The 17445-nt window shown below is 37.2% G+C and overlaps 2 protein-coding genes across 3 annotated transcripts in view; one reads left to right on the top strand and one right to left on the bottom strand.

Moving 5' to 3' along the window:
- The window catches only part of LOC105445770, a 72805-nt gene that overhangs the window by 10056 nt on the left and 45304 nt on the right, over window positions 1–17445 (bottom strand). Inside the window, exons 35-50 of one of the 2 annotated variants that reach the window (XM_030995298.1) lie at window positions 16872–16988; window positions 15982–16134; window positions 15527–15643; window positions 15184–15303; window positions 14671–14782; window positions 14005–14121; window positions 13492–13563; window positions 13035–13106; window positions 12561–12632; window positions 11952–12023; window positions 11366–11437; window positions 10658–10729; window positions 9372–9675; window positions 8377–8943; window positions 7733–7946; window positions 5756–6009 (exon numbers count right to left, since the gene is read on the bottom strand). In XM_030995298.1, the coding sequence (XP_030851158.1) occupies window positions 5756–6009; window positions 7733–7946; window positions 8377–8943; window positions 9372–9675; window positions 10658–10729; window positions 11366–11437; window positions 11952–12023; window positions 12561–12632; window positions 13035–13106; window positions 13492–13563; window positions 14005–14121; window positions 14671–14782; window positions 15184–15303; window positions 15527–15643; window positions 15982–16134; window positions 16872–16988 (2507 nt within the window). The remainder of the gene's footprint in view (window positions 1–5755; window positions 6010–7732; window positions 7947–8376; window positions 8944–9371; window positions 9676–10657; window positions 10730–11365; window positions 11438–11951; window positions 12024–12560; window positions 12633–13034; window positions 13107–13491; window positions 13564–14004; window positions 14122–14670; window positions 14783–15183; window positions 15304–15526; window positions 15644–15981; window positions 16135–16871; window positions 16989–17445) is intronic. The other variant, XM_030995300.1, reaches the window with a different exon arrangement.
- LOC579785 (histone H2B.2, embryonic-like) lies at window positions 628–4823 on the top strand. Its single transcript, XM_011681668.2, has 2 exons — window positions 628–1745; window positions 2679–4823. The coding sequence occupies exon 2, from the start codon at window positions 2699–2701 to the stop codon at window positions 3131–3133; it is 435 nt and encodes a 144-aa protein (XP_011679970.2). The 5' UTR covers window positions 628–1745; window positions 2679–2698; the 3' UTR covers window positions 3134–4823.

The following is a 17445-nucleotide window of genomic DNA, read 5'->3' as shown; positions in this document are numbered from 1 at the left end:
TGGGATAAAATGAATGTCAACTGTGTCCAATGGTTACAATGGTTGTCAAAGTCCTTTTATTATGAGATTATACAATTGTCTAATCAGTCAAATATATCTGCAGTCGTATGTAACTGTGTTATACATTTCAAACGATCTTTTTAAAGCCCCACTGCACTTGTTTGGCCAGGAGGGATTATACCTCCCGGCATGGTTACTGATAGGTGGTTATCTCATCAAATGAGCTCTCAATTAACATAAGGAAAAGGGTACCATGGGGACCAATGGTCACCGATTAGTCATTGTTTGCTATATAGAGGGCGCAAGTAGCTATAAGTAGTGCAGTGGGGCTTTAATATCGAATGCAATGAATGACAAGTGTTTAAATAAATTGGTAAAAAGGCACTATGGTTTGCCATTGTAATACGTGCAAGAACTCCTCAATATTTTAAGACATGATTTTGATGTGAAATTACATCAATTCAACTACATTTATATCCTTCACTTTGGATAATATGAAGAGAATTTGTTTGAATCGAACTGCTACATTCACATTTCATTCATTTTGATACAAAGGCCAGCTTTTATACAAGGGTTACGATTGATCCAAATTGACCGCTAGTCCGCTATCAATCGAAAACTTACAAACTTTCCCTGTATTACAGACTTGCGACTGGTTTCAAGTTGCGATGGATTTAAATCAATCACAACTAATATAGACAGTGCCGGGAGTTTTGTTTTGATCAAAATGTTAAACATTTAATAGTTACGGTAAATAGAAGGAGACAAAATGCTATCTTCATCAGGGGAAGCCCCTTCTCGACAATTATGACGCAATAGACCTCCCCGACCTCTTGTTGTCTCGATGGAATTTCACAGATGAATGAAACCTTTTCATTGGCTCAGTTTTTAAAAACGGCCCCCCTTTGTAATTTTTAAAACAGATTTGCAGCATCAATGAGAAAAATAAAAAACATCCATATATGAGTAATGCAATGGTGGGGTAACATTTACCGGTTACCATAGTAGCTATGACGACTTCAAAATTGATTTGAAGTCAGAAAAAATGAATTCCAGCTACATCTAAAAAAAAACGGAAGTGGCCCATTGTTACAAAAAAACAACCTGTTATTCTTATATCTACTGGGAATGACTTTATGAAGAGGTTAGTGACGATTGTTTTTAATTAAAAAAGCAATTTGTCTAAATTTAGAATGCTACGTTCAGGTAAATTCGGGTGTCGATAACAAAAGAGAGTCCTTTACAAACGAGTAAACGTCGATTGTCTTGATATTTAATTATGTGACAAATCGAAATGACAAGCAACCCCTGGTAAGGTGCCAAGAAACTGTCAGCCAGTATCCACATGCAATGGAACTTGTTGTATCATGTTCATTATAGGCACGTTGAACCTCGAAATCTTTGTTATCACATTCATATAATTTCCTGATGAATTCTCATAACATCCTCTATCGTTCCTTGTATGTGTTATTTTAACTTTTATTGTGGTTGGCTGACCTTTCTTTTTTTCAAAAGTTTCAATTCGTGGTACTTTACTGACTGCATGCTCTAAAACCAAATCTTTTCCTAAGCTTTCTCATCGAGTCAACACGTCTATTTGAGAGCGTCATCTTTACACTTCCGAACTGGGAGCAAATTTCTTCTATCTTCATTCCAACCTCCTGCATCTCACTTGGAACATTCACTTTCTCTGCAACTCACTCAGAGAATATTCACACAATATCGCTTGTGCTAGCCAAGTATAGGTTTGTCATAATTATATGTCGTGATTTTCTGTAATACATCTTGAAGATTATTTGGAACATTATACAAATACTACACACTAATGAGGGTATTAGTAAGAATTACTAACACAAGGTACCTTTGGAACAGTCTGACACGTCCAAGGCGATAGCCGAGGGTATTTGGACTGTTTCGAAGGTACCGAGTTTGGGTAATTTTACTAATGCCCGAACAAAATTATGTGTATTATTCGTTTTATGAGATGTTTTATTAGTTTTATATAATGATACTTATAACATGATTTTACTAATGACCGATCATAAGTATTTACTAATGACCAGTCAAGAGTAAAATAACGGCAAAATAAATGCCTGGTCACGTTTACGCTCTTGACCAATCATGATTAGGATCCGCTTCGTGATCTTATACATATATATATATATATGGAGGATTCATGTCTTGGTAGCTCTGTGCGCATAAAGTCTGTGGTAATTGGTTTTTAGTCATATCATTCTGCTCAGCGACCATTCCCGTGTCAAAAGTCTGAAGTTGCTGTTTTACAACTTTTACAATGTTCGTCACCTTCGGACCAGAGTAGGAACAGCTTCTAAAATTTATCTTGAGAGTTTTTAGAATCGGTATTGTTTTGATTGTTAATTTGGAGGAGGTTATAAATGAAATGTTAGATGAAGCATGAGGTTTGATCCTCTACATGCAATGACAGAAGGCATCGCAATTAACAACTGCGATACAAAATATGGTATTTTTGTTGGATGCATACACAATTGTAGCGCCTTTCCAGAGGAAACAATGCGCTGTCTCTTAGTCTATTAACAAATTAAGAAGAGTTGTAGAGGTTTGTTTCCAGATTTGTTGTTGTTTAAGAAGTCAAGCTACGTACAACATGTATCGAAAGAATATTGGCTTGACGTACTCGTTCGCTTCAATCTTTACAGACCAGAAAAGTTATTTCATCATGGCTCCAACAGCTCAAAGGGCTAAGAAAGGCTCCAAGAAAGCAGCCAAGGCCCCTCGGCCCAGCGGTGGCAAGAAGAGGAACAAGAAAAGGAAGGAGAGTTATGCAATCTACATCTACAAAGTCCTCAAGCAGGTTCATCCGAATACCGGCATCTCCAGTCGGGCCATGGTCATCATGAACAGCTTCGTCAAGGACATCTTCGAGCGAATTGCCAGCGAATCTTCCCGCCTCGCCAAGTACAACACGAAGTCAACCATCACCTGGCGTGAGATTCAGAGCGCCATCCGCCTTATTCTTACCGGAGAGTTGCTAAAGCACGCTGTGCGCGAAGGTTATCACAGTTTCACGATGAAACGTCGTAGCGAATTAGTTAATCCCTTTTATGATAAAGTAAGTTCAAGAAACAGCAGCGCACTTACATCCCTAGTATAGTAATGTGAACTATACCATGATATCATGTTACATTAGTTCGTAGACAAATAGATCTACTCGTTCAAAGTCCTTTACATGCAGACACTCTTTCAACAAACTAAAGAACATGGCACACTATTGGTATAATATAATAGGTCTCAAAGGTGCAATCGAATGAATTGAAAACTAGTATGTGGAACTATATTGTCCGTAATATATTCGAAAATTGTTTGAGAAACGACATTTTGGCTGGTTTGAAGCAAAACACCTTACACCACACAATTTGTGTTTCAACGAAATGTGTTTCCTTTTACAAACGCGAACGTAGACAACTTAGCTTGAATCTGATTGCTGAATTACAAAGTTGATTGTTATTGTTGCCTTGGTTTTGTTTTGTTCATAATGTTGCTAGTGATGAGTGTGGTATCGTGTCGTTTTCTGTGTACGATGTATATACCTTTAATCCAACGATAAGTATGTAATTATTATACAAACCACCAAATGGCCCTCGCAAAGGGATTTAAGGTGTTGTTCAAATAGTCCTCGATAATTCTGCATTGAAAATGTTAATCACGTTATTAATAATATTATTATTAATATTCATTAGGCCAATCATAAAAGCACAATACAAATATAATCAGGATACAGGCTTATTTGACCGCTGCTCTGTGTTTTATATTTTCTTTACAAAACATTAGATTGTAGCTCTATCTAGTCAATTTTGTATAAACAGTCAATGTGCTTTAGTAGATTCACCTGTAATCAATTAGATACCTGTTTTCAAGCTTTAACATCCACATAGACACGTTTTCATAGTGGGTGTTGAGATATTAAAGTCTAAGATGTTGTTATATTTTCATGAAAAAGTACCAGAAAATATTGATTATGATTTTTTTTCTTCAAAAACCATCTGATACTGTATGCAGTTATAGCATGTGTACAGCCCTTGAAACCTGGTCATACGGTAGCCCATGGGTTAATATAGTCAATCAGCATAATGCGATATGAGGAAGTTCACTCTACAAGCTAGAAACTCAGATTGAACACGTAGCACAGACCATGTATATAATACTGATCGAGGCCATAGTGCATTAATGATGTATAGTCAGGATACGGACTTTGAACCGAGATTCTAATGACAACAATCATCGTGGAAAATAGGAAAATGAATAGAAAGATAAATCTTGACTGTACCCCGAGGCTGAGGTGTGCATGGCGGTGAGGATTCATAAATACGTTCTGATATACTGTGTGTGTAGTCTGTAGTCTCTCTCTCTCTCTCCTGCTCTTTCTCCCTTTGTCCCTCTTTTATTTTCTCTCCGCTTCAGTAATTTTCATTTGTCATCCTTCTTTCAAACAATACGAGACTTTCAAAGTCAAATGCGAATACCCTGTAATCTAGTAAATATAGTTCATACGTCATCGCCGTGATATTCATCTAATATTCTGATAACGTTTATAATTGTTCATTTTCTTTACTTTTTTTTTACTTCAATAGAGCAACGTACTTTGATTCTTGAGTCGTTGCAGATTATTACGATTTCTAAAGAATGATTTGCATTATACTCATTATAATAATTGGGCGCTTCACAAATATTGAAATATAGTTGTAATATAGTGGACCACTGTTAGCATGATAATAAACTAGTCGCATGATCAAGGAATTCTAAATGATGTAATAGTCAAATGAGTCGAGATTATCCCTTGGTGGTTTTTATTCCATATATTTTCATCTCTCACCGAATCTCTCACAGAATGTGAATGATGAAGGGAGTGGAGGAAGATAGTAAAGCGATAGAAAGAGAAGTGATATACAGAGATAAAGACAAGAGAGAGAGAGGGAGAGGGGGAGAAAGAGAAAGCGCGAGAGAGAGAGAGAGGGGGGAGAGAGAGGGGGAGAGAGAGGGGGAGGGAGAGGGGGAGAGAGAGAAGGAGAGAGAAGGAGAGAGAGAGAGGGAGAGAGAGAGGGGGTGAGAGGGAGAGAGAGGAGAGAGAGGGAGAGAGAGAGTGAGAGAGAGAGAGAGGAGAGAGGGAGAGGAGAGAGAGAGAGAGAGAGAGAGTGAGAGGGAGAGAGAGAGAGATAGGGCGTCGAGAGATAAAGAAAGAAGTAAGCGTTAGAGGAGAAGGGAGAGGAGCGGACAGAACGAAAGAACTTGAGACATGAGATCAGATCAGATAAGAAAATGATGACATAGAGAGGTAGAAAGAGGGCGAGATATGAGGAGAGGAGAGGAGAAAGGGGGGGTAGATATGAGGAGAGGAGAGATAAGGGTGATATATATATAGAGAGAGAGAGAGAGTGAGAGAGAGAGGGAGAAAGAGGGAGAGAAAGAGAGAGCGAGAGAGAGAAATAGAAAAGAAGAAGGAAAAGAGGGAGGAGAGGAAGAATAATCGAGGGCGGGAGACGAATAAATTAGTCTACTAGGCTTATTGGTCTTTCCTATCCTCAACACAAAACTCATTAACATCGACACCGTCATCCGCATTAATATAATAATCACCAACACAAGCACCCCTATTATTATAGCTATTACCATCACCATCGTCATCATCATCAAGATAATAATAAGCATCATCATAATCATCACAATGATCATTAGAATCATCATCATCATATCATCATCATTATCATTGCCATCATACCTTATCAACCAGAATGTAATCCTCCGTAACCCGACCGTGTACGTATCCATTCCGATGAAGGAACTCGAGAGCCCGCCCGATGTCGCGTTCGATCACCATCACATCGACTTCGGATAGATAAAGACTGGGTGTAGCGAGATAGTGCGCTAATGTGAAGGTCCGACATCGACTGCTGACTACAGGCATGACACGATTTTCCGACAAGTCGAGGTTTATCGACCTGACGAATGGACTAGCGAGATCGCTGCCTGCAGCTAAAAGAGAGAAAAAAGTATTTGATCGAAATAGATTATCTTCTTAAAAAACCCGGTCATTGAGCTCTAACAAAAATTATACTATCTGACTTTGACGAACTCTGATTAAAAAATTGAAAAAGAAAATAACTTTCGTTATGGACAAATAAAAGTTGTTAATTCTTCCACGTCAAGGTTCCCTCTTGCCACACTTTAAACCAAAATGAATATTGCCATTTTTTTTAAACTTGAACGTAATAGTGTAGGCCATGTTATTGCTAGTAAGTACTGTATATGCTCTAAGAGATCAATGATTTGGAATCCTATCCGAGGCTAGGGACAAGGCACTGGAGGATGCATATATTACATAATCCATATCTAACTAAACTGTTAATATTTTGTCTTCATCTTCTAGATATTATAAGTACCTGTATACATATCGCAGTTTGATACACATTTACTTTCATTCCATGCACAAGATTGATGCAAGTAACCCTACAAGATTCTGAAGACGTTGTTCGGCAGCGGTCCATCAAAACTATCCTTTCTATTTATTTTTGTGTGCTATCACGTTATTTACTACTGTGCAGTGATATTTCAATTACAAATAATCAAAATCAAAACAGAAAAATGATACTCAATTGCGTACATTCTTATATAATATTGCATTCACATTTTGTCTAACATGCTGTCATATTTTCCAACATAGGACGCATAATATGTATATTTGTTCAAAGTCAAACAACCATTCCATGAATTAAATATCCTCTTTACAATAAATGAATGCCACTTACAGTTTTGATTAGATTATTTACATAAATTACTTTAAATTAAGAAGGTTTTTTTTATTACCTTTTGTTAATGATGGATAAATAGGATAAATTCCAGAATGAGGTGGGCGGGATTCAACCAAACTTTTCAAATTTGCTTCCAGATATATATGAATGTAATGACGACATTATTTTGCCCGGTTGAATTTTCCTTGTTTTCGTTAAACACCATCGTTCACCATCAAGCACAATCGGTCACTATTTAACAAATTTCGTAAGAATTCATGCACAATCAAATGTAGACAATTCAGCCCAGTCACACGTGTACACATGGTTGTCATGCAGCTTAATGAGCCCCTATGATCTTGGGTCGCTGACACCCGGCGAGACAGGGGGCGCCCTTTCGGATAAGTGCAAACGCATCGTTGAATGAAGTTCGTCGAGTTCTTCACGATTGTCCAATTTTCACATAGGGATCAGACAGACACCGCCAACCATGTGAGGTATGGAGATTATTTATGAAGCTGGAGCGTGGTGTATATAGGACAATAAGGTCCAGATTTTACCTTTATATCCGGGTCAACAACGATGTAAGGATTGTAAGCGGTGCAGGTGCATATGGTGATTACAGCATGATTCTATATTTTTGTGTGATATGTATTCCATTCTTCTACAGACAACTAACTTGCAATCATATCTAAATAATGATACAATGTACATTCAACAGCACGCCACAAACATACAATCATGGTATAATTTCGCATGATTTAAATTCGCATATCATGGGCGCGGGCGAACATATGACAATTGATATACAGTGTCTTGATGTTTTTTGTTTTTTTTTATAAACGATGCATCTTTTTAGAATCATCAACGGTTGGAGATTATATATTAAATAGCGTCTTAACCATGATACCAGAAACACACACGCGGGAATAATATGGGGTGACAGCTATGGCAAGACATAACGGCACCTTTAGGAGCCCCGCTGTCCCGCCGAACAAAGCGAACCATCTCAAGATCTCCCACACTCAGCTCTCGCGTGCACTCGCTCTTCCACGTGCTGTGCGTAGGGGGATTTCCCTTACTCTTCTCCCGGTTACGTTCCAGGGTTGAGATGGTGTAGAGGTAAGGGTTTGCTGCTGAATTCACGGGCAAGATAAACACCGCCACCCACGCGTACATTTCCTGAAGAAAAAACGGGGAAACGTATGAAATATTAATACGTAATAATGCGATTCGTTTGTTGGTTGAATGTATCAAGACACTAAGCCATCTAAGTGGCGTCAGGAGTGAGATAACATGTATAGGAATCTTTGCTACACAAAAATTCTCTCCCTGGCATGCCCCTTAGGATCTGAAGGCTTCGAGTCATCGGTTGGACCTACTGTAGGTACTACAGTTTTATGCAACAATTAATTAATTAATCTTTTCGCATCTCCTCACGATATAGACAGGAGAATCAAATTCCACCCAAACCACATTTAAAAGAAAAATGTAAAAAGAATAAATTTGGCCCATAACATAAACTATGGGATATAGATTATTTATTACATATTTGTCCTATAACGTTAAGGCGTATTTATGTTATCGAGATACAAAACAATTGGCATGCTACCTGAGGTATATCTACAGCACCGCTTAACGAGAGCAAGGCCATGATGATGATAGGCATCCAACAACAGAAATCAGTCCCTACGATCACCGCCATCTTGGTCGCCATTTTGATTTCCTCTGCGCGTTCTCTCTGTCTCGTACACTGCTTCGAGGCTCTACGTATCGCCACAAACATCACCGTATAGCAACAGAAGATGATGAAGAACGACATGAAGTTGAAGCCTATGAAGAGCGCCACCGAGTATCCCCAACCTGGAGGCCTTTCGGCGGTTAGCGGTAGTGCAAGACACACGCTGGACCGTCCATAGAAGCGATTCCCGAAGGCTGAGCGGAGGCAGATGGGTAGGAGACTGAGGATGAAGGCGAGTAACCAGGCGATGAGGACGTTGATTCGCACGGACTTGGTGTGGAATCGGAAACGACTGAAGGGGAAGACGACGCCCAGGAATCGATCCATGGAAATGAGAGTAACGAGGAAGACGGAGGCTTCTGAGCTGAGTACAGAAAGAAAGCCAGCTAGCTGACACATAGAACTTGATTGCCACTTCTCTTTGTGAATCATGTACTCCTGCAAATTCGAAAATAAAAATGATACCGTCAGGGCCTTTGTAAAAAGAAGGATTTCAGCGACCGCCAGGATAGTGAAACGCTACAAAATTTGAATCTAACGAATTACAATCAGTTTAAGAAAGTTACAGAATGCAACGTCACTTCATATTTCCTACTTAGTGGGTCAAGCTGTCGAGAAAGAAAAACTCATGCAAAGAGTATGACTTTTTTGTACTGTAACTTATTGCTTCGACGAATTATTTCATCAACATTTCCAATATTCTAGACAAATTTATACTCTAGCAATTCAAGAGGGAAGGTGTCACGACTTTTCCTTTCTAATTCGCCTCTCACTTGATCAATGTTCCACAATGGATCAAACACATTTGTAATGGTTATGGAATATTGATTGAGCCATTAGCGTTCAGAAAGTAAATAAGAACGCACCTCTCTGTAATACATATCAGCGCTGCCGATGATGATCATATACAACCCCATGAGAAGGTCGCTGAAGGCGAGGTTAAGGATGAGGAATGTCTGAACTCTCTTCGTCGGTTCCTTATGCCTCGTCCTCCACCGCCAAGTCATGACGAAAGCGTTACCGACCAAGGCGCTGAGTCCAAGTAACCAGATGGCCACTCGAAGGAACTTGTTTCTCATCAAGTCTTGGCAGTTGGAGAACTGATCGACCGGAGCTACGCAGCTCGTGCTGGATGAGACTAAACAACAGAAGACATACTCGTCTGTGTATCTGGGATGACGATGTAAAATAAAAGAAAAAGGTTGAAAATAGTATTAATTGAATCTTCAAGCTTGTCCATAAGGTAAGGAATCCTTACACGAGTTATAGAGAGTAATCGTCACCCGAAAAACTACAACTGAACAACATGGACATTAGGGACTTTAGATTTACACGACGAGAGCGTGGACTGCCGCGTGTGACACTGTGTTAAGCGAAGAGATTCGATCATACACAGTATGTCCTCCGTAGGTGTTAAGGTACTGGGCCGTGCCCGGCCGTGCCTTAAAAGGACGTCACATTACCTTAAAAGGATGTCCACGTTCTCGTCGTGTAAATCTAAACGTCCTTAATATTCCCCTACAACATCACCTATGTAGGATAATTACTCATCAACCTTTGGATGTGACGATACCAACTAAATTCTGACACAGTAACTGTGACAACTATATAGCTCCTGGTGTTATGACCCTGTCACACCTTGTCGATTTAGCTAGCGTATGCCGACGTATGAAAAAAAGTTGGCGAATATGCTGGCGTACATGTACGTGGAATAAGTTATGGGTAAGTTAATAGCAAGCTGAAGCACGCTGGTATACGTCGTAGTACGGCGAGGTCGTCGAAAAATGTTGTGCGTACAACATTGTCGACGTATGCCAGCGTATGACTCAAACGTCCTGCATACGCATAATCTACATTGACACACGTTTAATACTTGTAAGTAATGTTACTCATAAGTCGACGTACGTTGAGTTAATGTCTAGCGAACCCAACGCTTATTTTTAAGCTATGAGTAACATGCTTTGAACCTATGTCGAACTTATTTCCAACTAGTATTTTACACATCTGTCTTGTTTTCATTTATTGAAGATAGAGACTCCCGAAGATTGTCTTTATATCTAACTGATTTGTATAATTAATTGTCCACATCTACACGGTGCACTAACATTGTTGTGATTCTAAATTACAGTACAATGATTAAACCATAACTTACAGTGTTTTCAATCCTCCAAGACCCTGGAAGACATCCCGATGAAATGAATCGACCTCACATCCTCTGATGTCACTGTAAAATCAAATGAGTTATATAGACATGAATGAGAACATGCTATCAGAATTTTCCGTTTTAATAATACACAAGCACCAATGTCGGTTTTGGTATTGACTAAGTTAACTTGAAGAACTACTCTGTTCTTTAAAAACCAAACATACTATAAACAACATCAATATCATGCTATCCCTTTTCATTAAACAAATATGATAGGTTTTCATCTTACTTCGGCTTCGGGTTGTAAATCATTTTATTATATACATAATAATGTTCTCGTGTTTTGAACTATGCTCATATTTTTGATGCGTTTCGTAGCATGTGACGTAACGCAAGTATTCATATGTAATAAATAAATAGTTATATGAATTCGGCTCTCTGAAATGCTCAAAGCAAATTCATCGAATCATCCATTCACCTAGAGCTGTTTGCGGATCTCTTTATCCCTGTTCGAGGCTCTTATTCTTATTAAAGAATATGAATGGTGTATACTCCTACAAACCGAACCAACAATCAACTAAAAATATAATTTTTCATCCAATAACTAGTCAAAGGTGACAAGTTAACTATAAACATAAATATTATTAAATGTGCATGTATTATACTAGAAATCCAATCATCAATGGATCTGAATAGTTTCGTGAAAATTCTTACATTGACTCTGTTGTATTAAGTAGAAGAAAAGCTCCTGTTTCTATTCGACTGAGAGGGTTATTCTGCAGCGATCTGTTGGATTTAAATAAAAGCAATTAATGCTTGATTACAAATTAACGTGTATAGCATAAACAACAAATAAATGTAAGATAAGAATATTTTAGTGCTCAGTAAGGTATGAAAGATGAAACATCAAGCAAAGTATATCTGCATCTGGGGGGGGGGGGTGTTTCATAAAGCTGTTCGTAAAGTTACGCATGACTTTACGAACGACTTGTATATGAAAAGCCAAATGGGATGCTCAATCATTATTGATTATTATTTATTAAGTTGAACTGTGCAGATGTAGATTAACATTCTTATTATAACAACCATTTTTAATGCAAATTATATTTTGTTTGCCATAATTTAATTGAGGTTATTGGAAATATCAGAAAAAACTTTGGGCATCCTATCTGGCACTTCATATACAAGTCGTTCGTACAGTCATGCGTAACTTTACGAACTCTTTATGAAACACCCCCCTGGACTGATAAGTGTTCACATGTATATAGCCTGACGTCCTTGAAAAGAGATGTATACTTACATGTGTCGTAAATTTGTTAGACCTTCGAATGAGCGACGTTGAAGTGTTCCAATTTCAAGAGCCGAGAGATTTCTGAAAGTTATGAAGAAATGTATAAACATGTTAATCGATTGCGTTGTGTGCATTTTAGAGGACAACATATTAGCTCATGATCGCAAATCATTTTTAGAAATCTCGATGAAAATATTCTATAAGAGGCAATAACAAATAGAGCACATTCTAGACAAATTTAAAATTAAATTTACAATGTGCACATTCATTTCAAATCATTTAAACATTCGAATATATATAAAAATGTGACATTATTTATATCATATAATTCTTTTCATAGCATTTCTTGTTTAGAAAGTAAAATCAATGTTAATGAGTACGAAGGAATAGAGCAATAACGATTCAGTATATCAATCAGCGACATCAGGGCCCCGTCTTAATAAAAAGAGGACTTGCGATTGATCCAAATCAATCGCAATCCTCCAATCAATCACCAGTTCGCTGTCTCCTACAATGTATGTCTTACGTAAATGGTTGTGATTGCTATCAATAGCAAATTAGTTGCTATTAATATCAACTATTTATAAGACAGGGTCGAGATGTTGATATTGAACTCACAGTATAGGTATGGTGTCCAGATTAAAGAAGGTCCCAGGTTCAATAAAAGCCAGAGGGTTGCCACTCAGGTCTCTGCGTGGAAGTAAAGGGAATCGTAAAATAATTAGCAAATATACTATATACAAGCGTATGTGGTTTTCAACATAAATGACATTCCATTATATTTGAACATTTTAAATGAATACTGAAAAAGATATGAGTGTTATATAATTATGTTGTACTATTCACTCCATATTCAGTTGCATTTTGAAATTCATTTATGAGGTTCAGCGATTTTTGGCGCGGAATATTTAGCGACAGTTTAAAAGTATTTTGTTATACTAATTGTCTATGCGACTAGTAACATCTAGCCAGTGGATTTTAATACTTATTTTCTAGTCTATATCACTATTAGACTATTCGACCGCGAAGTAGTATATCCTTATTAATAGTAGTAACAAAATAAAAATTGTTCAAGAGGTACGATGTACTTACAAATGAATAAGTCGTGAAAGTCCGTCAAATGTGCGATTATGGAGGTATCTGATTCTGTTCCTCGCCAGGATCCTGTAATAGAAACACGTGAAAGACGAAATATGTAATAGCATGGTCAGGTCTGTTTCTGGAGTCATCCTCCTATAGTGTTCCAACATTTTGTTACATAATTATACATGTTTACTAAAAACTATTCTGATTCGTTATTAAAACGCCACATAGGGTAGATAAATGAGTTTAAAACAGATACTTAAAAGTAACCATTAGAGTCAGAAGACTCAAATGTTACAACAAGGCCATGTTTCATAAAACTTGTTATCATTAATATGATATGTTAAAATTCTATAAGAAATTTACTCCCGGCCAATCAGTAGCTTTTTAACAGTTATTGTAACTTGTTATTGATATTATGTTTTTTTAAACAGGGCCCTGGTTCGTCTAAAACATGCATACTCACAGTTTGTAAAGATTTATCAAAGAAGAAAACGACCCAGGGTTGATCACTTCAATTTCATTATTCGATACATCTCTGAAATAAGAAAAGAAAACCACGTTTACATTGTACAGAGTTGACCAGAAAATAATGGTCAAACAATAGATGGGGTTGGTGGGTATCTATGAGGTTCGTAATAAAAATCATGAGGATGACGAATCCCGAAAGGGTAGTACGACGTTTACAATGATATTAACTGATTGACTATACAAAATATGAGCAAATTTTAACGATAAATGCAGTCGCATATAAACACTCAGTTACCACGAATATTGTTGTCCATTGCGCCTTTCATAAGACTGTTGCAGGAATACAACTTTTTCTAAAAGATGGTGAGGATAAAAATCTATTATTACTAGTTGGTACTATAAGATAAATTTAATCTAAAACGTCTTATAACAATCAGAACGAATGCAAATGCAGAAATCAGTAGGTTCGTTTTTTTTTCATTTCCTGTAATTAAATCATTCTACTCACAGTTCAGCGAGTAGTTTGAACTCCCTAAAATCAATATGAAGAGCCTCGTCCAGCGTCAGATTGTCTGGAATGGATCTTCTTTTTCTCCTCTCACTCAAAGCTACACCGCTTAGATTCCTGTACGAATAAATGAAAGAATATATACATAAATACCATTTTATATCTGTATTCTGTTGGTATTATTCCTCTATTTAGAATAATATTTGTTTGAATTTCTCTTTGCTCAGCATTGCAGTAGCTAACTCTTACTTAATTTGAAACAGGAAGACATTTCATCAAACCATGCGATATATTCGTTGAAGACAGATATAATCAACGCGAAGGTTGTGTAAAAAGATTGCTTATCAAAAGTAAACATTTCATGGATTTCGATATAAAGGTTATTAAATGCTAGGATAGTCAGAGATAGTCGTCCTCCATGTTATTAAGCATAGTGAAAAAAGCCGAACCCTGAAAGACCTAAATTTCAAGGAATTGCTAATTCTCGATAGCCTCCAAGCATTTCAGATGTGGTTAAACTATCCGACTAATTTTTAGGCCCAAATCTGTCACGAACAAAACTTTAATGTTCGCAGTAGAATACATTTTGTGTTTTCATTCAGTCGTGCTTTGTATCAGAAAATAAGATTATTGGATTTCATGCAACTTTGATTGATAGATGCTTACAAAGTCCTCGTATTTACTGGAATAGCTCTCGCCGATTCGAACGTCCATTCAGTGTTCTCCGAACAGGAGTATGCAAGACCGGTACATTGACAGCCACTTGGACATGGTTTTCCTGCAATTGAAAAAAAATGTTGTTAGATAATCTTTTAATTATATATGGATATTGTAAACCTTTTAAATATTTGTGAATGTAAACAAATTTAAAATATTAATAACAAAAAACACGACCAAGACAGCAGTGGACTCTTGTTTTTCTTAATCAATGCTGTAGAAAGTTTATGTGGGATTCAAAACAAAGATTACTTGCAGTTTGAAAATTGATGGTATTCTGTTTGTTGTACACAAAATAATCTTAAGTACACTGACGTTATGATCACACCGGATTTTTGTCAATACAGCCGGTTTAAATTGTTTTATATTCCCTGTACATTTACCATCATTTGACAACTGGTTTGTTTCTCATGTCAAATTGGTCAAATTGAATGAACCATTCTTCAAGATGACAAGGCTTACCGCAGAAGAACTCATCATCTCCATCTGGACATTGCTTGATCCCGTCACAGACTTGAGACTGGTTCAAACAAAAGCTGTCACCATGACAACGGTAACTTCCTGACGGACAGGTGTAGTTATCTGAAGAAGAGAAAGTCAAGGGAGTTTAAACAATTTAAAGCAATTTAAAGCAATTTAACGATGTCGACATTTAAGAGCATAAAGTAATACAAACTAAATTTACTATAACATATTTTACTTTCTAGTATCGCTCAGCCGATGAAGGTGAATTATCGAACAAACCCTTGTTCATTCCAACTTATGCTATATTGAAAGATTTGCATATTTATGACGTCACACTTACCGCAGCCAATCTCGTCCTCTCCTATCGGGCAATCACGTGACCCATCACAGCGGCGCCTCAGTGGTATACAGTAAGAATGCGGACACTTGAACGTGGATGAGCTGCACTGGAAATCCTCTGTATGTCAGCAGAAGGTGGAAGGAAAGTATATTTTCAAGAAATTTGATTCATTTAGAGTTAATTATATTCCAGTTCATCATTTTTAAAGCGTCGATGATTTTAATAGCTTAAATTTGATCTCCAAAAACTTTGGTAGTTTATTGTATGATCTAACTATATATATCACTAAGTTTATAAATGAAAAAAGTTAGCGCTGCATCAATATTTCATTGTTTTGAACAATATAATTTAAACACCGTCTCCGATTTTGGTCAGTTTTTTCAGCTTAAATATAATTATGTATTTCAAATGTATGCATGAATATTAATAAACCTGTTTCATCTAACGTATCATACCGCAGTGTCTAAGATGAGTGACGTCACGACAGCCAATCTGTAGTCCGTATTCATCAAAGTCGTAGAGACAAGTGGTCTTCCGATCTGCGCATGCGCCGTTGTGACATTGGATCTGGAACTCACTTGTGCACTCGAAACTCGACAAGTTAAAGCCTAGATAAATGACCAAAAGCATATCGGAACATTTTTACACATTGGCGTAATATTCACAATCAATCTAATAACATTGATTTCATTTAATTATCTGTTATTTGTGATATTTCAGAAAGTTAATTAGAGTAATTCTAGTTTGATAGAAAGACAAACGCTATAATGAGTACAGATGTTAATAAAAGAGGGCATGAATATAATGTCTAGAATAACTTGTGAAGGTATGAACTACATATCTTAAATGTATAGACCAGTTTTGGAAACGCCCCCTCTCAAAAAATGAGATGGAAGCTCTTATTACCAATCATGTGAAAGAATATGTTTTGACCAATACGTGATGATACACATTTTTTGCCGGGAAACCGCCTACTAATTGATATTTGGTAAGTTATCATATTGATCCGGCCTGGATAGATATTGCGAATGCACTTCAATAATGATTATTTGGGCATATATTTCTGCTTTTTTGCGAATTTAGGTTTTAGTATTGCCTTCTAAACCTCTGAAGGCAATATTTAAACAATATTGAATGGATATTTTGCACCCAAAACAATTGAACCGCATTTTTACCATTACTGGCCTTTAGCTTTAAATGACTCACGGCATACAAAACTGCAATACAAAACTGAGATTGGTGTAAAAGACAAATATCCCACTTTCTTTAACAACTGCTCGATTAACGGTTGATTTACCGCTTTCCTTTGTGATTGGTCAAATTTTTCTGATCACGTGATACTCACGGCAATAGTTAGGCTCGTCTTCCCAGCTGTTTCCTGGACAATCTTTGACTCCATCGCACAAGATTCGTAGAGGAAACCAAGTACTATCGTAGCATTGAAAACCCACTGATGAAGATTCTGCATGATTAAGAGAGAATTTTTTTAATAATAACAATATTCCGCCTTTATATAGCGCCAAATACATCGATGCAACGATGTGTGTAAGCGCTTTACAGATCCGGTCATCGGATTTAGGCTAACCCGCACACAATGTATGCACATTCTCCACTCCCTGAGGAGCGTTTCGGCCAGTCGCCATTTTACAAGCACTAGTGGCCTAGTGTAGGTCCATTTATTGATAGTGTGCTCTGGCGTCAGAAGGGGAAGGGGACAAGTGTAATTCAAATTATCAAGGACGCCAATTGATGAGCGTGTGAAGGGGTTGCATTATCTTTAAAGGTAATACAAATTTTTGGCATGGGGTCATGAATTTGGTTCAAATGAACATATTAAAAGCATGCGATCCTACAATATATTCGGTGATCGTTGTCGCCGTTGAAATCGAGTCTAAAGCTATAAACTTGTAAGTATTAAA

This window comes from Strongylocentrotus purpuratus, unplaced genomic scaffold, assembly GCF_000002235.5.
Source record: "Strongylocentrotus purpuratus isolate Spur 01 unplaced genomic scaffold, Spur_5.0 spur5_scaffold_21, whole genome shotgun sequence".
Taxonomy (NCBI): domain Eukaryota; kingdom Metazoa; phylum Echinodermata; class Echinoidea; order Camarodonta; family Strongylocentrotidae; genus Strongylocentrotus; species Strongylocentrotus purpuratus.
The sequence above is the reverse complement of the archived record's forward strand: the minus strand, read 5'-3'. Positions and strand labels throughout refer to the sequence as shown.